The sequence below is a fragment of the Spermophilus citellus genome (assembly GCF_964194105.1).
Source record: "Spermophilus citellus genome assembly, chromosome: 11".
In the NCBI taxonomy this organism is placed as follows: Eukaryota; Metazoa; Chordata; class Mammalia; order Rodentia; family Sciuridae; genus Spermophilus; species Spermophilus citellus.
The window spans coordinates 24136969-24161763 of record NC_138192.1 but is presented as its reverse complement, the minus strand read 5'-3'; the positions used below and the strand labels follow the sequence as shown (position 1 = coordinate 24161763).

The 24795-nt window shown below is 33.1% G+C and overlaps 1 protein-coding gene across 1 annotated transcript in view; it reads right to left on the bottom strand.

Moving 5' to 3' along the window:
• DPP10 (dipeptidyl peptidase like 10) overlaps positions 1-24795 on the bottom strand; it is a gene marked incomplete at both ends in the record, with an annotated part of 611721 nt that overhangs the window by 102493 nt on the left and 484433 nt on the right. The window contains 2 exons of the mRNA XM_081260615.1: positions 12970-13051; positions 13152-13204. Of these exons, the coding sequence (XP_081116741.1) occupies positions 12970-13051; positions 13152-13204 (135 nt within the window). The remainder of the gene's footprint in view (positions 1-12969; positions 13052-13151; positions 13205-24795) is intronic.

Sequence of the window (24795 nt, the reverse complement as noted above, 5' to 3'; positions counted from 1 at the left end):
ACACTGCATAAAACTTCAAGCCATCCTGTTCTGTTCTTAGTTGCTCTCTTTATATCAAAGCAGACATTTGGCATTTGTTTTTTAGGGCTTGGCTAGCTTTGCTTAGCATAATCTGCTCTAATGTCATCCATTTCCCTGCAAATTCTATGATTTTGTCATTTCTTAGTGCTGCATAATACTCCATTGTGTATAGATGCCACATTTTTTTATCCATTCATCTATTGAGGGGCATCTAGGTTGGTTCCACAGTCTAGCTATTGTGAATTGTGCCGCTATAATCATTGATGCAGCCGTATCCCTATAGTGCGCTCTTTTAAGGTCCTCAGGGAATAGTCCGAGAAGTGCCATAGCTAGAACAGGAAGGAAGAGCATGAAGAAAAGACTACAGTAAACAAAGACGAATGGGGGGAGAGAAAGGGAGAGAGAAGGGAAAGCATATGGAAATGGTAGGAGACCTTCAATGATACATAAAATTATAAGAGGTTATGAGGGGCAAGGGGGAGGGAAAAAAAGGGAGAGAATTGAACAACAGCAGGGGAGGTAGAGAGGGAAGATGGGAGGGGAGGGGAGGGGAGGGGGGATAGTAGGGGATAGGAAAGGTAGCAGAATACAACAGTCACTAATATGGCATTATGTAAAAATGTGAATATGTAACAGATGTGATTCTGCAATCTGTATTTGGGGTGAAAATGGGAGTTCAAAACACAATTTGAGTCAAATGTATGAAAGATGATATATCATGAGCTATGTAATGCTTTAAATAATCAATAAAAAAAACTTTAAGCCATTAGAAGGATGGATTTATTATTTTACTTTGTCCCCAAAAGTATTGCCAATATCAAAAAAGACATCTCAAAGAGATTACTTTTGGAAAAAGTTTGGAAAAATTTCTGTGATATAATTGCTTACTTCTTTAGTATTTGCATGATTTCATTTGTATGAATGATTATTTATAAGACAATTTTTATATCTGTACAGCAATTAATTTTAGATCTCATTATACATTTGTTTCATTTTTCTCTTAAATATATCATTATTTACCATTTCAGTTCTCAGTTATAATAATGGTCTCTACATCTAAGTCCTTGACACTAGATACAACTGCTTCCAGTCTCTCATGAATTCCTCTATTAGATCTGTTTTTTCATATATGATCTTTTCTTTCCTTATACATTATACCATCCTCAAAATCTTCTTTGGTTTTCCATCGTGCATGGCAACAATAATCAGCCTTCCACTAATTTCTCAGTACTGGAGAAATTTTTTAAACCTACATTTTGCCTTGAGCTTAAGTAAGCTTTATGAAAAAGGAGAGGGAGAGGAGAAAAAAAAGGAAGAAAAATAGAAGGAAAGAAAAATATTCAGCATATTCTATAGTCTACCAGTTCCACACAGGTAAGTGGTGGAAGATACCAATGTCAATAAGTAGTATTAAAATTGAATAATTTGAGATAAAATAGAGGAATGCTGAAAGCAAGCAATTCACATAGCATGGAGTAAGGCTTGGAATAAATGATCAGACAAGAGCAAGAGAAAGTGTTTGCAAAGTGTTCTGAGGGAAAAGAAAGAAAAAAAGTAAAAAAGACTAGGTGTACAAAAGGGAAGAGTCAGGGACAGAGGAACCAAGTGTCTCTGTCCAGCAGTTACACAGAGTTTAATTCAGGTAGAGAAAAATGTGTGTTCTGTAATGGAGTGGAAGAAGTCAGATGATATGTCATGTTGGTCACATCAATGGCATTGTGTCACTTCAATGAACTTTTGTAATCTACTGGGGTTATCTTAAGTTTATGCATTTTCAACACATATCTCTTCAGGTAATAGAAGAATTAAAGTGACTACCAAGGAGAGAAGATGCTAGAAAATAAATTACTAAAATATTTAGGTGAATTAATTTGCAGACTGTGATTGTCTTTTCATTCTGTTGATAGTATTTTTAAAATTCTTTAAATTTTTTTAATTATACATGAGTGTAAAATGCACATCGATACATCATATATAATGGGGTATAATTTTTCATTCTTCTGGTATACATGATGTAGAATCTCACTGGTTACATATGTACATACAGTTACATATGTACATAAAGTAATAATGTCTGATTTATTCTACTATAATTCCTACCCCCATACCACCTCCCTTCCCTTCAGTCCCCTCTACCTAATCTAAAGTAACTCTACTCTTCCCTAGCTACCCCCTGACCACCGCATTATGAAGAGAGATCATACAGAATGGGAAAAAATCTTTACTACATGCACCTCAGGTAGGGCATTAATCTCCAGGATATATAAAGAACTCAAAAAACTTAACACCCAAACAAATAAATAAATAAATAACCCAATCAATAAATAGTCTAAGGAACTGAACAGACACTTCACAGAAGAAATACAATTGATAAACAAATATATGAAAAAGTGTTCACCATATTTAGCAATTACAGAAATGCAAATCAAAACTACTCTCATCTCACCCCACACAGAATGCAATTACCAAGAATACAAACAACAATAAATGTTGTCAAGGATGTGGGGAAAAATGTACACTCATACTTTGCTGATGGAACTACAGATTGGTGTAGCAACTCTGGAAAGTGGTATGGAGATTCCTCATCAAACTTGGAATGGAACCATCATTTGACCCAGCTATCCCACTTCTTGGTTTATGACCAAAGGACTTAAAAATCAGCAAAATTCCAGTGATTCAGTCACATCAATGTTTATAACAGCTCAATTCATAATACCTAAACTATGGAACCAACATAAGTGCCCTTCAACAGATGAATGGATAAAAAAAAATGTGGCACATATATAGGATGGAATTTTAGTCCACTTTAAAGAAGAATGGTAAGTGGATGGAGCTGGAGAATATTGTGCCAAGAGAAATAAGCCAATCCCCCCAAAACAAAGGCCAAATGTTTTCTCTGATATGGGAATGCTAATATTGACAGTATTTATAATACACAAAAGTTTTCCTTTTTTTAAATTTTCATGATATTTAATTTTTTAATGCTTGGGCCTTTGGTATAATAGCCAAGTTATTGTTGACAAATGATTTTTTTTCATTTATTTCTTCCAATATCTTGAAGCTTTTACACCATGTTTTCTTTAGCTATTTCATAGTTTTACAACTTCCACTAAGATATTGGTCCGGTTTAGATTTTTTATGTGGTGTTAGATAGGCTTCATTCTTTCGTATGTGGATATTCATTTTTCATAGTACCATGTGTTAAAAAGATTGTTCTCTCAATCTTGATTAAGTTCCTGGCACCCTTGTTGAAAATTATAGATATGAGAGTTTATTTCTTACTTTCTAGTTTATTCCATTGGCCTATGTGATTTTTCCAATATTTCATGTTTCAGGAATAACTTTTAGTTACTTGAAGTCCCTTAGGATTTTTTTTTATGAATTTTAGGATGGTCTTTTCTATTTGTGCAAAAAATACCATTTTGCAGTAAATCTATACATTGCAGTGAGTAACATTAAAATCATAGCTATGTTAAACTTTTCTACTCCATGACAATTGGATGCCTTCTAATTTGACTCTTACAATTTCTATCAGAAAACATCTATTAGTTTTCGGTGTAAAAGTCTGACCAACTTGTTTGAAGTATTTTATTTTTTTTATGCATCATGAATGTAATTGTTTTATTAACAACCATTTCGAATTCCTTATTGTTAGTGCATACACTGGCCACTGATTTATCTGTGTTGACTTTTTATTTTGCTTCTTTGCTGAATGTATTTCATAGTTCTAAATGTTTTAGGATATGTGAAATCTTTAGATTTCTCTAGAAAATCAAAATCAGAGGTAATTTTATTTCTTTCACTTCAGTCAGATGCCTTTTATTTCATTTTTTTTTTTGCTTAATTTCTTCTGATAGGCTTTCCCAGTACTATGGGGAATACAACTGCCAAAAGAAATCATTCTTTCTATATTTCGAATCTCAGAGGAAAATCTTTCTGTTCTTCACTTCTGATAATGATGATCCTTATGGAGTTTTTTAATGTATGGATTTTATTTATCTGAGGTATTTTCTTATGATCCCAGTTTGTTGAATATTCTCATCCTGCAAGATTGTTGAATTTTATCAATTGTTTCAATTGTATCAATTTAGGTGAGTATATGTTTTTTTTTCCTCCATTCCATTATTATGGCATATTACATCAACCAGTTATCATGGGTGGAACTGTGCTTGAATTTGGCGCATACATCCCACTTGATCATGTTGTATCATCCTTTTAATAAACTGTTAAATATGTTTTGCTAGGCTTTCTTGAGAATTTTTACATCAATGTTTATAAGGTATTTTAGTCAGCTTTTTTCTCTTTTTTTCTTTAATTTTTATTGTTGGTTGTTCAAAACATTACATAGTTCTTGACATATCATATTTCACACTTTGATTCAAGTGGGTTATGAACTCCCATTTTTACCCGTATACAGATTGCAGCATCACATCAGTTACACATCCACTGTTTTACATATTGCTATACTAGTGTCTATTGTATTCTGCTGCCTTTCCTATGATTGAATGACCTAACAAGGACAATTTTAAGGGAGAAAAAGTTTATTTGGTGTTCACCGTTTCAGAAGTTCCAGTCTAATATGGATCACTCTATTGCTCTGGGCTCAAAGTGAGATAGAACATATGGGTGGAGGATTGTAGAGAAGGAAAGCAGCTTAGGACATTACCAAACAGGAAGCAAAGAGAGAGCTCTGCTTGTCAGGGAGAAAATATAGACATCTCAAAGGCAAACCTGAGTGACCTACTTCCTACAGGCACACCCTACCTGCCTACAATGACCACCCAGTAGATGAATTCAAGTGAATTAATGAACTGACTTAAGTTAAGGCTCTCAAAACCTCGTCATTTACCTCTAAATTTTCTTGTATTATCTAACCCATTAGTTTTGGGGAGAAACTTTATATCTACATAAGTGGTATTGATCTGTAGTTTTCCTATATTGTGAAATTTCTGTCTGGCATTGATATCAGGGTAATGATGGCATTATAGAATGAGTTCCTTCCTATTCAATGTTTTGTAAAAGCTTGAAGAGAATTTGTGTTAGTACTTTAAATGTTTAACAGTACATACCAGTCAAGTCTTTGCGCTTTTTAATTAGATTTTTTATTACTAATTAAATATACATAGTTGTAATAGGTATATTCAGATTTTTTGCTTTTATGTAATTTCACTTGGGTGTGTTTTGTGTTTATAGAAATTTGTTTATTCCATTTATTACCAAATTCATTGGTGTATAAGTGCTTATAGTACTTACAATGTATTTTACTTTTATAAAATCAGTTGTTTTCTTCTGATTCTCTCTCTCTCTCTCTCTCTCTCTCTCTCACACACACACACACACACACACACACACACAAACACACACACACACACATTATTTTTTATTTCTTTCCAGAGTCTGGAGGTTGAAAAGTCCATGATCAAGGTCAACCTTTCTGATTGGTGTTCAGAAGTTGCTTTGTCTTCACCTCTTGTTTCCTCTGAGTATGTAGAGAAACACAAGAGTGAAAGCAAGAGAAAAACATAATGAAAGCTCTTTCCATTTCTTATAATACCTCAATACCTATGGATTATGATTACATTTAACCTTAAATACCTCCTAAAACCTCTATGTCCAATGCACCAACAGTCATCTTCAGCATTTGAATTTGGGAGGGACAAGGCACAAGTCCTTTTGTAACACTAAGCATTTATAATTATCTCCCTTTTAGCACTCATTTTACTGTATTCAATAAATTTGGGTATACAATTCTTTAATTTTCATTAATCTCTCAGTATTTTCTAATTTTCCCTGTGACTTTTTTCTTTAACAAATTGTTTGAGAGAGTTTTATTTAATTTCCAAAATTTTGTGAATTTCCATTTTGCTTTCTATTGTTGATTTCCAACTTTATCCTGGTGTGATCAGAGAAAACCCTTCATATAAAACTTGTCTTTTAAAATATACTGCAACTTAATATGTATCATATATAGTTAGTCCTGGAGAATATCCAGTATGCACTTGAGAAAAATGAGTGCAATGTTGTCAGGTAGAATGTTCTGTGCACACATGCTAGATCTGTCTGGTTTATTGGGTTAAGTTTTGTAATTTTTCACCTTATTTTCTATCTGTTTGTTCTACTTGTTGAGAATAAGGTATTGAAATCATCACCAAATATTTTATAGAAGTATTAAATTTTGTCTTTAATTATATAACTTTTGTTTCATATACTTTAATGACCCATTGTTGACATAGAAATATTTGCAATTGTTATAACTTCTCACTTTGTTTATTAATGTATAATTTGTCTCTTGTAACCTTTCTTGATTTAAATTCTATCTTTATTTGGTATTCACCATTTCAGAAGTTTCAGTCTAACATGGATCACTCTATTGCTCTGTTTTAGTTATTACTTGCATGAAATCTATTTTTTTATCCTTTCACTCCCAACCTAGTGGTGTGTTTGATTAACTCCTTCAAAGTAAATTCTTACTTTTTTAATCCAATCTGCCAATCTCTATCTTGTTAGTGGCTAGAGAATTTAAGCTACTTACATTTTTCTATTTCTCTCCTATATACCCTATAGGCTTTGACCCTAACTTCCTACATTACTATACTTTTAAGTTTGGTGGAATATTTTAATTTCTTTCTCATATCCTTTTATGTATATCCTATTACTATTTTCTTTGCTGTTACCTTGATGATTACATATAATGCCCTAAAGTTATAACTAACTTTAATTTACATCAGATTTACTTCAATAACATGCAAAACTATACTGATTTAGAGCTCTTCCCACTTATTTCAGTTACTGATATCACAAAGCTATGCATTTTTATGCTCTGTCCCAAAATATCAATAATTAGTTTTTAGTGCATTAATCTCTTAAATATTGGCAAAAATAAAATGTAGAGTTACAAAACCAGTGCTAAAATAATAATGACTTTTAGATGAAGAACTTTTAATGTATTAACTTCTTAAATCATATAGAGAACAAAAATGTAGTTACAAATATTTGTTTCAATAATATTATTAGCTTTTATAATTGTTAACTTATTTATATTGCTTTGAGTTACTGTCTAGTTTCCTTTCATTTAAACAAATTGGATTCCCTTTAGCAACTATTATTTTATTACTGCACTGTAGTTATCTATAATAGTGGAGTTGATTGTGACATATTCCCTTTAGCAATTCTTGAAGGTCAGATCTGGTGGTTACTTCCACTAGTTTTACTTATCTGTGAATGCCTTAATCTGTCTTCCAGTTTTGAATCTCTTCTATATATATGTTACTTTACTGTTACTTTGACTTTTGACAGTTTGATTATAATGTATCTTGTTGTGTTTCTCTGAGTTCATCTTATTTGAAGTTGTTGAGCTTCTCCAATATTTAATTTTTGTCTTTTATAAAATTTAGGAATATTTGGCCATTATTTCTTCAAATCATCTCTATGATTCTTTCTTTCTCTTTTGCTTCTGACACTCTCGTAATGCATATTTTTGATGCTTACTTTTTGCCATCCCTAAGATTATATACATTTTGGGGGAGGGGGTGGTACCAGGATTGAACTCAGGGGGGCTTGACCACTGAGCCACATCTCCAGCCCTATTTTGTATTTTATTTAGAGACAGGGTCTCACTGAGTTGCTTAGTGTCTCACTTTTGCTGAGGCTGTCTTTGAACTCGTGATCCCCGTGCCTTAGCCTCCCAAGGTGCTGGAATTATAAGAGTGCACCACCACGTTCATCTAGATTCTATACATTTTTCTATACTCTTTTTTTTTATTAGGCTTCTGAGACTCAGTGGTTTCAAATATCTTATTGTAAATTCACTGAATTTTATGCCTGCTCAAATAAGTCCTGCATTCTTCTAGTGAATTTTTCATTTCCATTATTGCATTTTTTGCCTTTACAATTTGCCTTTGGTTATCTCCTAGGCTCTTTATCTTTTTATTGACATTCATATCTTGTTAATCATGCTTTTTGGTGTCTCCACATCCTCTGTTACTTTGGATATCTTTAAGATGACAATTTTAGTCTTCATTTAGTAGGTCTAAAACCTGATCTCAATTAGTAATTTTGTCATTTTTTCCCTAAGATTGTATTTCCCAGTTGCTTATTATTTGAGACTTTTTATAGAGAAATGGACATTTGATCTTACAATTTAATATCTACAGAAATCAGATACTTTTTACCCATGGTTTGCTGCTATTTTTATTTTATTTGTATTTACTTATTTGTTTATTTATTGCAGGCTTTATACATGCAAAGAATTATCCTCAAGTTGAACTTAAGGTTTTCTCAGATCTTATCTTTCCTTATGCATGCACAATGACTTTCTCATATTTTCCAGTGGTTTTTTTTCCAGTTTTTCTCCATATTTTCTCATATATTGAGTTGCTTTTGATTGCCAAACTACTTAATGAATGGCTTCTAAAATGGGAAAAAGTGGAAATTGAAGAGGGGAAGAGAAGATGGGCTTGCAGTAGTGGTGGTGAAGAGATTGAGAAAATGGGTGCTTGGACCTGTGTCTGTAATTCTATCTTAAGTGAACACAAAGAACACAAATGTCCAGTATTGGACTGTATGAACCTTGTTGTCAACCCTGGTTTCCAGGAGCTGGCTATCTCAGGAACAGCTGCCACAGGACAGGGTTGGTAAAATATAGCAACTGCTGAGCTGAGATCAGAAATAAACTGAAATTAACTACAAATTACATTCAAGCCTTGACATGGAAGTTGGAAACTTCAAATAGATTCTAGAGACTTCAATAATAATGTTGTCTACTGGTATAAATGCTACCTAGCAGGGGAGACAGATTTCTGGTACTTCTACTTCACATCTGACTAGTATCCTCTCCCAAAACATTTCTTTTTATAAAACATTTGCTACAGCTAATGTGTCTACTTACTATCTTCTCTGAATAATGCATGTTTTTTTGTATTACTTCAGATTATTTTGCCCCACTTAATATACCCCATCAAAATTGCTTTCCTTTACATTTCACAGGAAATTCTATTAAGTCATTTGAATTCTTACTTAAGCCTTTTTTTTAAAATCAGAAATTATGTGAATCCTTCACAATTCTTCTCTTACCACCAGGATTTCTTACCACTAGGATCTTTTTTTATAGCAAGTTAAGAGTAGAAACTGAAAATTAAGAATAAGAAATTAATTATCTCTAGTTAGCAAACACTATAGAACTCTTCAATTTATTTAATGTGAAACTGTTTAAAGTATTGTAATGACTCATCTCTAATAAAATCATACTGTGTTTTTTGGTGACTATGAATATTGACAAAGCCCATCATACTCACATGAAATATATCATTGGCAATTTATAAAGATACATGTTTTACTTTATTAAATTCATGTTTGTATGCACACAAAATAAAGCCCTGATAAATACTGATTTCTTCCTCAAATTTCCCAAAGGATTTTGTAAATGTCATTATAAAGTTACAAAGAACTAAGGTTTCATACTCCTCAATACATGACACTAAAATTCCCTAAACTATTAAAATTCATATAGGTTTTTAAAAATACATGAAAAGCAAAAATTTTTTTAAAAAAATTATATTTAGTGTTTTAGATCTACAAGAATACATTAACCTTCCAAAAAATATTAGTAAAGTAAGGCTATCATCTCAACTTTAAAGATTAAGGAATTCTCAATTTTGATAGCTAGCAATCACTGAAGTCAAAATCCATTTACTTGCAATATTATGGAAAGACCTAGAGTTTTTGTATTTTCAGCACTTTCTGTAGTTTTCTTGAATATATAAAAACATAAGGAATCAAAAACAATCGCTAATAATGCAACTATTTTGGCATAGGTGTGTGTTTCTCTCAGGCTTGGAGAATATAAGTCATTTAAATCTAACTAAAGTTTTAAATATTTCCAAAGGACTCTTTATTAATGGGAAAGTGAAATTGCATTGGTTTCTGGGTTCTGGAATTTTTTTAACTTTGAATTTGCCTGGCCGAATGGGTCAGCTCTACTGTTCATAGAACTAGATAGAGTAAAGCTGGTAGAATGAATGAGAGCTCCTACCTGTATTGTATGTCCCACTCACCACTGTCCCAGAACACACTGATTGCCTGACTTCTCTGAATCAAATATGCATCATCACATCTAGTTGAACTGCTATGACCTCTAATGAGACTTTGTAGGAATATTATGATGTATAGACTTGAGAGAGAGTCCTCCAGATGTATATTGAATATATTCTTTTCAATTTTTTCTAAATATATACACAAATGCTAAAGGCAAACATATGACCTATACTATATAGTATCAAAACCATTGTGTTTATGTTTTCATTTTATATCATTGGCTTTTATTCATAATTATTTATTCAACTATGCATTCATTTAGTGTTGAAATGATAGTGAATACAGGATTTCTGTAGATTTTTTTTTATAAAACACAATCATAAACTTTGAAATGACTTCAAATATAATGTCTATAAACTGTGTATATGCATTTTTCAATACTTTAAAGGAGCTACGATTTTCAAATGTTCCTTTGGTCTAAGCACATACAACTATATTAAATATGGGGCAAATTTAATACCAGGTATAGCCATAATTTATTTTATGATTGATTCTTTTTTACATTATAAGTAGGTGTTAATTTTAATATTCTATTTAATACTAAGATTAAACATTAAAGGAATGTCTCCACCAAGAAAAAATGAAAGTCTCTAGGTCAAAACTATTTCCTATATCAAACACTAATCTAATATTCAGAGTATAAGCTATAACTTTGAAAAATGAACAAAAATGTTATAGTACATTACTCCTCAATTCACTTCCAATCTTGCATATTCTGCCGTGTTTTTTAACCAATGACTGTAATTTTTTTTTGAACTTTATCAAATTAGACCAGTATAATATTTCAAATGATCTCATTTTACTGTGGATGCAGATTGGCTACCAAGAGGAAAAATAACTTACCCAAGGTCATGTGACCAAACACTCTTAGAGAGACCACATCTGAGGCTTAGGTACTTTCAGATTATTTAAGGATCCAGAATATTTTCCAATTAAAATAAGCATTAAATAATAACAGTATATCATTCTATGCCCCTCTTGTGATAAGAAATGTATTGCCCCACTTCCCTATTTTGCCAATAAGCTTAGGAAAACATTTTTTTTTAATTTATGAAATAGAATAAAAATTATGTATGCCTTATTAAGTGAAATGGTTATATTTTCAAAACAATTATAATGATATGATGGTTTACATATTGCTCTTTATAAATCAAGACCCACAGAAAATAAGAAATAAATACCAACCACCCAATTGTAGTGTATGTAGCAATTCTAATTTTTTAAAAAAATCTAGAAACTCCATTAAATGATTCTTATAACAGCTTGAGTAAGGGTTGTGCAATCAGAATCACCAAAGATAGCCCCATGCAGTGGTGCACTCCTGTAATCCCAGCAAAATGCGAGGCTGAGACAGGATAATCATAAGTTTAAGGGCAGCTTGAACAATTTAGTGAGAGCCTGTCTAAACATAAAATTAAAATTTTTACAAAGACTGGGGTATATTTAACCAGAGCTCCTCACTGGGTTCAATCCATAGTATCTCTCTAACATAATTACTAAATTACTAAGATAAATAGGCTAAATACATATTGATTAAAGTATCAAGAATGTAATTTCACTGTGATTATTTGTCAGGTTAAAACTCTCTCCCTCTTAAAAAAAGATTAGCTGAAATTAAATAATACAAAATTGACAGAACCCTAAAGAAAGAAAAAAAATCACATATCCACCACCATTACTAAGGAAATAAAAGTTCTAGAAGAATAATTATAAAGATTGATCTAACAGGTACATAAAGAAAACTATGCTTAAGAAATGCATAAATATTTCATTTATGCATTTCTTAAGCATAAAATTATGGGAAAATTATGGGAAACATGTATAATAACCTCTACCAAACCATAAAGCAAGTCTCATCAATTTCAAAGTCAATATTATAAAGACATATTTCTGAACACTAAAAATTAGCTTTAGCACCAATTTCATATTTTTGTAAATTAAAAAAATTCAGTAATAAATCCTTAAAAAATACTAGATATTTAAAATTACTACAATTAGATCTTATTTAGATACTATTGCAATCAAATGTTTTAAATAAAGATTAAACATAGGGAGTATTCTATAGACTTTAGTGTTTACATTAGAAAACAAAACAGAAACACTAACATCCAAATAGAAGAAGCAAGTACATTTTAAATTTGGTATATTATAAAGTAACAAATATTAACATTTAAATATAAAGTTACAAATATTAAAAAATCTGGTAAAACAAAGTATTGTTAAGGATATGGAGAAAAGAAAACTCTTGTGGGTGCTGACAGATATAAACACACTTGGACAATTTACAAATCAATTTGGTAATGCTTAGTACATTTGAGCATGCATGTACCATATAAGTAACCAGACAATTCCGTGACCAGTGTTCCCTTGGGAAATTCTTTACATGGGCACCATAAGACATGTGTAGGAATATTATTTTATTTAAGCTTCTTTTTATATCACTAATTCTCTTTTAAGTTTGTTATATTTAAAATGCAGTTGGTGAAAAAAATACATCTCAAAATAATATTAGACAATTCTCATAAATTTTGGAATAAAGTTTTAAAAATAAATAATCCTTTGAGTTTTGCATAAAAATTGACAATATTAGGTAACAGAAATTGCCCAGGACTAGGCCCTAATATCCTTGAACATCTTCTAGGTTTAGTTATACAATAGTTGAGAAACCTTTTTGTTTATAAATTAATTGTTGAATAATACTAGTATCATTTGTTATATTCTTAAGCTAAAATACTCAAAAGATATAAAGAAGTTTAGAGAAACAGGATGATTCTATTACAAGGAAATGATATCTGTAAACATTTTTCATAGAGCAATGATTGATAGGGCTCGGTGCATACCGATGCCTCTTCTTACCAGCTGCTGCCCTTGGACACCCCAGGCTGCATATTGCAAGACGGAGTCCTCTACTTCTGGAGGATTTAGCTCCCAAACTTCCCTTGAAAATATGTGAATATTTTTACGTGAGCAAGTGGACATCTACACCAACAATTAAGCTGAATATTTGCTTAGGAAAATCAGAAACTCAAAGAACTTACCTTGTGTGTATGTTGTAAATCACATATGAAGCAGTATATGAATAATGAAAAATCTGAAATAAAAAAGAAAAGAATTGTTGACTCTAGTTTAGAATAAAGACTTCATTTTAATAAAATAATATAAAATCCAGATGTAAAAAAGAAATCCAAAAATGAAATACTCTAGTTTAAGAGTTCATTGCCTCTTCTTCTTACCATTGATCCTATACTTTATTCAGTCCTCTATATTTCAGAGTATAATTGCTAACCTTAGAATAATTCTGATTAGATTACTTTCTTACTCAAAATATTCAATGACATCCACAGCCTATAAAATAAAGTTTATCTAGCAGTTACAAAGTTTCTGGTCTAATTCATAGGTCTTTGATCCACTTTGAGATGACTTTTGTGCAAAAAATCCAACCAAAAAATGAACAGAAGACATTTCTCAAATGAAGAAATACAAATGGACAACAAATGTATGAAAAAAATGTTCAACATCCCTAGCCATCAGGGAAATTAAAATGAAAACTACATTGAGATTTTTATCTCATTCCAGTTAGAATGGCAATTGTCAAGAATACATATAATAATAATAATAATAATAATGGTGAGGGTGTGAAGAAAATTGTACAATCATACACTGTGGATGGGACTGCAAACTGCTATGACCATTTTGGTAAGCATCACAGATATTCCTCAAAAGACAGGATTGAAACCACCATGTGATCCAGCTATATGTCTTCTTGGTATTACCCCCCAAATCAGCACACTGTAGTGATAGAGCCACATCCATGTTTATATCAACATAGTTTGCAATAGCCACAGTATGGAACCAGCCTAGGTGCCAGTCTACAGTTGAGTGGATGAAGAAAATGTAGCATATGTACACAATGAAATTATACTCAACCATCAAGAAGAATGAAATCACAGCATTTGCTGGTGAATGGATGGAGATAGAGAATGTCATGCTAAATGATATTAATAATATCATTATTAAATAATTAATAATAATTCAGACTGAAAGTCAAAGGTTAAGTGTTCTCTCTCATATGTGGAAATTACAGTAAAATGGCATGGAGGGAAGGAGGGACACCATGGAAATGTAAAGGAGATCAGAGAATAGAGACAGGTGGTTGAGAGGAGGAGGGGCAGGAAAGGGGAGGAACAGCAAAATGAGATTAGCCATATTATGTTGTGTGCATGGATGTACCCTGGTGAAGTCCACCTTTGTGTGTACCCTTAAAGCACCAATTTACAGGAACAATAAATGAATGCAGGAAAAGCCAGTGGAGTAAATGATGGGATAGGGCAGAAGGGGAAGGAGGGAGGAAATACTAGGCACAGAAAGTATCTTCCATACATGTGCGACTATGTCAAAAATGAACCTGAACAGACACTTCTCAGAGGAGGATATACAATCAATTAACAAGTACATGAAAAAATGCTCACCATCTCTAGCAGTCAGAGAAATGCAAATCAAAACCACCCTAAGATACCATCTCACTCCAGTAAGATTGGCAGCCACTATGAAGTCAAACAACAATAAGTGCTGGCGAGGATGTGGGGAAAAGGGTACACTTGTACATTGCTGGTGGGACTGCAAATTGGTGTGGCCAATTTGGAAAGCAGTATGGAGATTCCTGGGAAAGCTGGGAATGGAACCACCATTTGACCCAGCTATTGCCCTTCTCGGACTATTCCCTGAAGACCTTAAAAGAGCATACTACAGGGATACTGCCACATCGATGTTCATAGAAGCACAATTCACAATAGCTAGACTGTGGAACCAACCCAGATGCCCTTCAATAGATGAATGGATAAAAAAAATGTGGCATTTATACACCATGGAATATTACGCAACACTAAAAAATGACAAAATCATGGAATTTGCAGGGAAATGGATGGCACTAGAGCAGATTATGCTTAGTGAAGCTAGCCAATCCCTAAAAAACAAATACCAAATGTCTTCTTTGATATAATGAGAGCAACTATGAACAGAGCAGGGAGGAAGAGCAGGAAGAAAAGATTAACATTAAACAGAGACATGAAATGGGAGGGAAAGGGAGAGAAAAGGGAAATTGCATGGAAATGAAGGGAGACCCTCATTGCTATACAAAATTACATATAAGAGGTTGTGAGGGGAATGGGATACTAAACAAGGAGGGAAATGAATGACAGTAGATGGGGTAGAGAGAGAAGATGTGAGGGAAGGGGAGGGGGGATAGCAGGGGATAGGAAAGGTAGCAGAATACAACAATTACTAATAGGGCATTATGTAAAATTGTGGATGTGTAATCGATGTGATTCTGTAATCTGCATTTGGGGTAAAAATTGGGAGCTCATAATCCACTTGAATCTAATGTATGAAATATGATATGTCAAGAGCTTTGTAATGTTGTGAACAACCAATAATAAAAAAATGAACCCCACTATTATTTATAGCAATAACAATAATAAAAACATGAAAAATAAAAAAAAAATAAAATTCAGACATTTTGATTCAGTGTTCAAGGATTTTGCTTTTTTAGCTTCTTCGTGTTTTCCTGTCCTCGGTTTACCTAGTCTACACTCCAAGCAAATTAGGAGAATTCTGTATATACATCCTGAAAGTTTTCTGCTTTGTTTGTCCTTTAGTCCAGGGCTGCCTTAACTGACATAGGCTTTTTCCCACCTTATAAAATAGCCCCTGAATGGAGCTCATAACAATCTCCTCAACTGGACTCCATTTCTCTCACAGTTTACTGTCTGACTCTTAGGGTACTTCTAAACTCTAATATAAATATATACATATTTTAAGTGTGTCTCTTTCCCACTAGAAGGTTATCAGGTGCAGATATGTGTTACATTTGCATTTTTCACATTTTCTAGCTCAGGTTCATATTTACATGAAACACTTAATTGATATTTGTCAAGTAATATGTTCTAATCAGGAAAAAAATCCACGTATGTTCTAGGGTTTGCTGGATAAGACAAAGTGGTATAGTACTTCCCACCCCTTCCCAGTAATGGTTATAAATGATATATCAAATGGTTGGTTTCAAGTAAATAATCTTCAAGATATTTCATTATTATCCTTAACGAATCCTGTTTCTTTTCAAAGGTCATTTTCCCAAGGATTAAAACACCCATTGCACAGGGAAATAAAATCTGGAACATACGACCATAGTAAATAACAAAAAAATAACACTATATTAAAGAATAAGAAATACTGTAATACAGAGAAAATGAAGAGAATTGCTAAAGAGACATTAGAAAAAAAAGTGATGAGCATGCTATACTTAAATAAAAATCATTTTTCTTGGAAGACATGTGAATCTAGTTAAGAATATTTTTCTTTACCTAGCTATATTTTTATGTTATTATTTCCAGGATTTATATTGATACTTTTATCTTTCAGTATATAATTACATAAGCCTGTTTTATTCCTAGAGTGGATGCACACATGGCACAAATATTATAATGCTGACAATTAACACTCCCTTGCAGTCAAATTGTTATTTCTTCTTGTTGCAATAATAGCTTCAATTAAACATGATTGGTCACATCTTTGGCCAAGTAGTAGTAATGTTCTCTCTTTGCTTTGAAATTCAGACTTTCTCATTTGTTACAGTGTTGTGTTTTATAATAAGGCATCATCCTCCCATTCTTTTTCAAACACTTAATTCTGAGATCGCCTTCACTCTCAGAGATAAGAGAAGCAAAAATATCACCTCCTGGTGCCTATTTTGGCATTCGCATTGTATCCTATAAATTTCCATATCTGACTACAAAATTTAAACCTTGAAACTACTACTCTGGCTGACAAAGAATTAAGAAATATGACCACCCCGTCAACATTCTTTTCTGTCTCACAAAGTTTTGTTGTCAAAGCAGACTGCCAAGTTAGCACTTGGTCTTCAGAGCCGACAAATGTGTTCATGATGTATGAGTAAAAAGAAACTATTCATCCCATCCATTAATACCTAACACACTGTCCCTGATTTCCAGGCTTACATCCATCTTAAGAGAAATAGTTACTGTGCAGCACCAGTTTGGGCAAAACAGAACCACCAACCAAGCAATGAGACATAACTGGGCGTATCCATCGAACAACAGCCCCCTCTTTAATACTTGTTATGGAGGTCGCTGGCTCTTCATTAAATGTGAATCCTAAGTACTTCAATGACCCTATAATGGTGTAAACTGGACAAAGAGAAATGTGAATCTGCTTTCTACTTTATGGTTCTTAACCTATTACGTTTGTTTCCCTCAGCCTGTGTGCTAAGATGGAAGGTCATGATCAAGGAAGCAACCTTGAATTGCCTGTACACCATGGCACATTTAAGCAATAAGTCATAGATTTTGGTCTTCTCTCTATGTGTGCTACCAATCCAGCAGTTTGCCATATATAGGTAATTGTCATTTACCTAGCTTAGAGCTTTTTCCTCTAAATTCACTGTGTGTGTGTGTGTGTATGTGTGTGTGTGTGTGTGTATTTATTCCCAGTAAGTCTCAAATACTTCTTGTTTTGTAATTTTCAATAATTAAAAAAAAAAACACATCCAAAGCCCGAAGCAGAAAATGAAGTGTATGGAATAGGGATGGGGGATATTAAACAGAGAACTCTCTCTGGTTCTCTCTCTCTTCTTGCATGTGTAGTATTCCTACTTTTTTTTTTTTAACAATACTCACTTTCTTTTATTTTAGACTCCTTTTCAATATTGGCTAGGCAAAACCTATTCATAATGAGTGGTTAACACAGGAGTCACTTAAGGTTAGGAGCAGTGTGTGCCCTTGCCCTGTAATGACTGGTTGCTGCAAAATGAGAGGCAAATTGAGGTGTGATGAGATCTTTGGAGACAAATACATTTCACAGTCAAAAACTACATATTCATCCATTAGATACTGTATATGCTTATATATTTTATGTTACCCTGAACTTATGAAAAACAACACAATAACTCATGCTTGAGTGAAATGTATCTAACATATATATTTTCTCCAGAAGACCGATCACAGCCTTCCTGCACTAACAGAAGACAGCAACACTTCAGTACTATATTTAGGGGGCTGGGTTCAGTGATGGGGAGTAAATTTAAACAATGATATCACCAACAAAAAGCACAAAAAATGCCAAAAAATATAGTGCTGACTAGATTGTGGAAAAGATACTTGTTTCTATAATAAGAGCTGAAATAAGGAGCACAGTGTTGACTTTTATTGGCATTAGCTGGGAAACTGGGCAAGGCAACCCACATGTTCTGTTGCTCTGCACGTGTCTGCAGATGACTACTAAAGCTCCCAGAGCACTGACTGGGAAACAAGCAAATATGGGCAAGTAGCCTCACATTCGTCAATATAGAATACAGAAGGAATGGAAGCTGCATTCATTACAGAAATAGAGCATGGAATACTACTGAAACAAAAAAATAACTCATACATATTTAAAGCCTGCCAGAACTTGAAAATAGTATAGAAGTTTTCTACCAATAGAGGCACTTTGTACTCTGCAAATGAAAATTAGTTATATCCCTTTATTTAATGAATGCCTCTAGCAATTTCTCTGGTACAGTACTATACTCGATATTATGTTTTATTAGCATAATAAAAAGCATTAAAATTGGATAAAATTGAAGTGTATCAGTTAATAGTTTTTATTTACTCCTATAGGTTGTCTGTCAGTATTTAAATGACTGTTGGGCATCAATTATGTGCAAGCTTATATTAGGTTCCTTGCCAAATGAGAGGACCAAAATAAATGTGATTCCTGTTCCCATGGAGTTTATGATCCAGTAGGGGTGACAAGACTGAGATACATTACATTAGTACGATGTTGAAAGTTGTGTTTAAATAAGGGTTTGCAAATTATAAGCCCATAGGCTTCTTAAGAAGTGATTAATCTTTTGGTGTCTAGATTGTATTATAAAGAAAATAATAGTTTATTTATACACTGAATAGATTAATATAGTTGAGAAAAAGACAACTAGTTTTCCAAACTTGAAGTTGTCCTACTTATAACAACTCTTAAATTGAGCACCCACTACATATCAGACTGTTGAGTGTTTGTATGTATTATATAATTTGACATTTAAATCAATCTCAAGGAATAGATATTATCATTCTTAATTCACGTGGTAGGCTCTATAAACCTTAAACTTAAAATTGAAAGTTTAAGTAAGAAACAGTCACAAGCTGTGCTCAGATGTTTCTGATTACAAGCTACTTTGTGATCTAGTCTCTGCATGCTATCATTCAGGCAGCCAGTCCATGAAGCACAACCCCAGATTTGCAAAAGATTCACTTGAAAAAAAATCAATTAAGATACCATTCAAAGATTCTTTGACAGAAATATGCATGAATTAATTTTGATTGCCCTAATTAAGAGAGATTTCCTTTTGGAAAGATGATCTAATATGTCAGATTCAACATATAAATCCCCTTCTTCTTTAGCTGTTTTCTCAACTTATTTTCCACTTAAAGTAGTTATTACCTAAGATATATGAGAGTTTTCATATAAATGAATGTTATGCTCACAAGAAAAACAGCAGAAAATTCTTAGTACTTGTGTTTGAACCAGGGATTTTCCTTTTCCGGTAGTAAGCCATTTGCTTCACTGCAGTTAAATTTCTGAACTGATATACATAACATTCCTTTTCATGCCTGGAGAATATTTAGAATAGGATTATGGTTTTGCCATTGGCTCAATCAGTTAGGAAAAATTAACTGAGAGAAAGCAAACCTCTGAGTCGATACCATTTATTAAAAACGCCCGTGAAGAGAATTGATGATATGAGCAAAAGGTGTTCTCTTAGAAGGCAAGATGATGCCAGGTTTGGACCAAAAAAAAAAAAAATGAGATACCATTTTAAGATAAGTGAGTTGTGACTCTTTTATTTGAAGTATTTTATTATGCAGTTAAGAGCTAGGGTGATGTGGTAGGAGATAATTGTGTTGTGAACATGATTCACAAAATCATAAACTGCAGCTCTACAAAAATATTTTCAAACATTTCATTACCGAAAAAGCTTTGTGAACACAAAACAAATGTTGGTTGAAAAGAAAAATATGGGAGAGAATGAAAGGCACAAATAATTCTTGCTAGTATTTTTAATTCCTTTCTAAGTTTTCTAAGTGTTCACTGTAACCTTACTTATAAAATACAATTATCCATCCAATACATACACCTGGCATAATCAGGATTGGAATTAAGATCTTGCTCAATCAAAATGTATTTCCTTTCTACTGAAATAAAAACAGAAAAAAGCAAGCATGATAGGAAACAGTAGAGGAGTCAGAATTCTTCAATTACATCATCTTTATGATAATGGGCAGACACAGTAAAATACTCAAGGTGGTGAGTTTAAAATTAATGTAAATGAAGAATATAAGGTTTATGTGTTGTTCAAATTAAGCTATAATTATATCAAAAATATGAAAATAAAAATAAATTTGCTAGTCAGAATATAACAAAAATAAAATAATAATGAACTATTTGTCACAAAACCAGTTGAGTTATTTTGTGAACCCATAGGCATCAAGATGCCATGTCACACAATATTATGGTAAATTATTATTAATCTTCTTCCTTGGCTCATTTGCAGGTAACAGGCTTCTCACTAGAAAGAATAGGATATTGTTCATACAATTGTAACATTTACTCCAAATTGTGCATTTACTCCAAATTGAAATAAAATACATGCAGCAATACTTTCAGAGTATAAGAGCTGACAACCTGATGAGAACACAGAAATAAATTTTCATTTAACATATTTCCTTAAGAAAAGGGATGTCTGGTGACTCCCATCTTCAAAACAGATAGAAACCAAAAATTATGTTGGCAACAGTTTTCAATTTATGTAGGAACACTTTGCCCAGGATATAATCCAAATGGCCTACATAGTAAGAGCAGCCAGTTCAAGAAGTTTATACCTTATTATACAACAGGAGGTTCTGGAGTGCCCAGAACATAAATCATTTCCTGATATAGTTCTTATTAGAAAATTAAACTAATCATATTATAATCAAACTTCCTCTTAATTGTTCTTAGAACTCAGTTCAAGAGATGTTCTCTCTTACATTACAAATATGCTCTGTAGTATATTTTTCAATGACTCACATTTAACACACATTCACCATGATACATTGCCAAGGCAGCAACCTCACCAAAAATGCCCCTCTTTGCAATTAAATACTTTCATTTAAAGACCCTCTTCATTAACTAAGGCAAATGCATAACTTCCACATTAATGGGCCTTAAATTACTTCCTACTTATCATCATTTGAAAATATCTACTTTGAAAACCTGAACACCACTTAAAAATCAATTATTGACAGGACAAGTAGGTTTTCAATATATGCTAAAATAAACTTAAACATTGTTTCACTTCCTATCAATCAGTTTTTCTCTCTAGAATACTGATGCAGAAAAGAATTTAGGACAGAATGAGAGAAATATTCTCATGGTTTTTCTACTGAGCCTAGGAATGAGAAAGGAATGGATGAAGATTGCTGTTCCAACATACAGGTGTTGACAGGCCTTGTGTAGGGAGCCAAGCCTGTGCCTAAGGAAAGTAGTTGTTTTAGTCAGCTTTTTCACTCAGTCCATTGACAGTGGGCTTTAATCCTGAGGTCTCTAGGTGAGGCAGAACAACATGGTGGAAAAGTGTGGCAGAGGGAAGCAACTCACATGATGATCAGGTAGCAGAGAGAGACTCCACTTGCCAAATACAAATATATAACCCAAAGCCATGCCCCCCCAATGCCCACCTCCTCCAGCTATACTGTACCAGCCTTTGGTTACCACTGAGTTAATCCCTACCAGGGGATTAATCCACTGATTGGATTAAGGCTCTCAGAATCCACTCATTTCTCCTCTGAACTGTGTTGCATTGTCTTACATGTGAGATTTGGGGTGACACCACTCATCCATCCATAACAGTGATCACGGTGGCAGTTTTGGTGAGGAGGACCTCTTTTCTATTTCTGAGGGGGCAAGTACTATGTTATGTGTTCTTCAGCCTGTTACTCAAAGAGGGGGGAAAAAAACTTTGTTAACTCATCAATGAAATGAAGAAAGTAATATATATCCAACAGTTACATCATGAAGAATAAAGATGGAAAATGTTTAGCTACTATCTGAAGCTAAGGCAAAAAAGAGTAACCAGAAAAGCTCAAATTTATTTCAATTGCAATTGTTACTTTTTTCAATGAAAGTCTTGCTACCAGGCGGAAAAAAAAAATCATTGAATGGGATGTATGGATTTTGTATTAGTAGTTTTTCACAACATTATACCTGCCATAGATAATTAATATTCACCTACATTGAATGATTTTTAAAATATTAGAAAAAATAGGATAAAATTTTGAAGAATGAATAATAATTTATGCATTTACCTATTCATAGCTATTTAGGTTGGCAAGATTTTACACACAGAATGCAAATCACTGACCTTATTTTCAATGCCTATTTAAGCATATCCTTGGTATGTACTCAGAAGCAAAATGTATAAACCAGAAGATTTGCCCTTGTTCGTTACATTCACTGCATGTTAACAAATCATTTTATTTAAAAACCTCTAAAAATCTGAAGTCATTTTTTAAAAACATGTTTTTGGACCATGGTATCATTTATTGTTCAGTTTTTCATTAAATCCTCCACAATCATCTCAATCTAAGAACATGTTATACAGTAATAGTGAGGCTGTGGGCTGGGTGTTAAAGTAACTGTATAATCTGTTTGGATCAACATGTACTGTGCAAACTTGGACCAGTGACTAAACTTCATCTGCCTCAGTTTCCTGGTAATGATCACATATTCGATTAAAATAAATGGTGCTCTTTTAAAGGATGGAGAATTATTGGAGAAGTTAATAAAGAAGAACTCTTGGCAAGAAAAGGGTTGTGGGTTGAATACACTTGACAATATCTAACCTTGGGATAAAAATATAGGCAGGCATCTATAAAGATTAATGTGTTCTTTATATGCTGCTTATGAAAAATGAGCTGAATGCTAAAGTGATGAGAAAGATTTGTTGTTCAACAGGAAATGGAACTCTAGAGACAGCTTTACGGAGCAATTACTCTAATGGTGACATTAATATCTGAAGACAGTTGTTTTCTCCCATAGTAAAGGTAACACTCTAATGATTTTCAACATAAAAACCCCCTCTGACCTCTATTTGTGAGGCCCCTGATGGCATGGAACTCAAATACGTAAGGGATTGACTTTCACTCTCTACCACTTCATGTATATTCAACTGGACGGGCATGTAGCTCACATCAACCTGGTGATTATTAATAACAAAATGTTCTTCTTGAAGTGGCCAAATCCTCAGCCCTGCAGCTTAGCTGAACCAAAGTCTTAAAAGTGCCAGAGACATTACTTAGAGCCAGTGCTCAAGAATAGACCATTTCCCCTCTTAGGAAAGCTGTAGGTCACATGCATGTAATAACTGCATCAAAGGCAAGAGAGAGTACATATAGTTCAAAGCAGAAATCAGAATTTCACAGGGAAATAATAAAAAATAAAAATGAAGCATGTGTCTGTTTTCTTCTGTGTAGTGCTTATTTGTGTTTAATTTTAGAAGTCCAGTATTCTACCTTGACTCTGAATTTTTCTTCTTCTTTTTAGAAAAAAAAAAAGTGTATTGTACCATGTTCTTCAAATATTTTGAATCATATAAATCATTAGAATTACTGTATAAATATAATACTGGAGTCAACTAAAGAGATACATTGAAATTTCCATCTCTTCATGTGCCTGGGATCAACCTTATTGTCAGGCTGATTTGGAATATGCTCCTCTGCTCTGTCAAAACCCTCACTGTTTACGCCTAAAGTTACTGAACAGAAAAAGAGGGTGCTGGAAAAGTTTGATCACGGTGCATGATAAAAGGGTTTCAGAGTCAATGTTCTTCCACAATGTGAAGAATGTTCTTCCACAATCCCCTCTTTTCAGTTTAGACTACAATAAAGCAGTTATTCTAAAGAGATGTGGAATGTTTTAACATCTCCTCTCAAAGGAGAATGGTCAGAACCCAGAAATATGAGTGAAACAGTATTAAATAGCATTCTTTCTTTCTTTATTTACTTATTTATTTTTTTAGTACTGGGGATTGAACTCAGGGGCACTCAACCACTGAATCCACTCAATATCCAGCCCTATTTTGTATCTTTTTTAGAGATAGAGTCTCACTTAGTGCCTTGCTTTTGTTGAGGCTGGATTTGAACTTGTGAGCCTCCTGCCTCAGCCTCTAGAGCCGCAGGTGAGTACCACTGTGCCCAACTTTAAATATCATTTTTTTTTAGTTTCATTGATTTTATTTTTTTAAATACATGACAGTGAAATGCATTACAGTTCTTATTACACACATATAGAGTACAATTTTTCATATCTTTATATGTAGAGTATGTTCATGCCAATTCATGCCTTTATACATGTAGTTTTTTGCATTACAATTCTTATTACACATATATACCACAATTTTTCATCTGTTTATATATAAAGTATGTTGACACCCAATTCAATATCATTCTTGATTCATACAAAGAAAGAGGAAATCTAGGCTTAGGGTCATAAATACTTGGCAACAGTCATTGCAAGTAAACAGTAAAAAAGGGCCTGTAGAATTTAGAGTGGTATCAATAGATACCGAATAAAAAGTAGATGACAATGGGCTGGGGA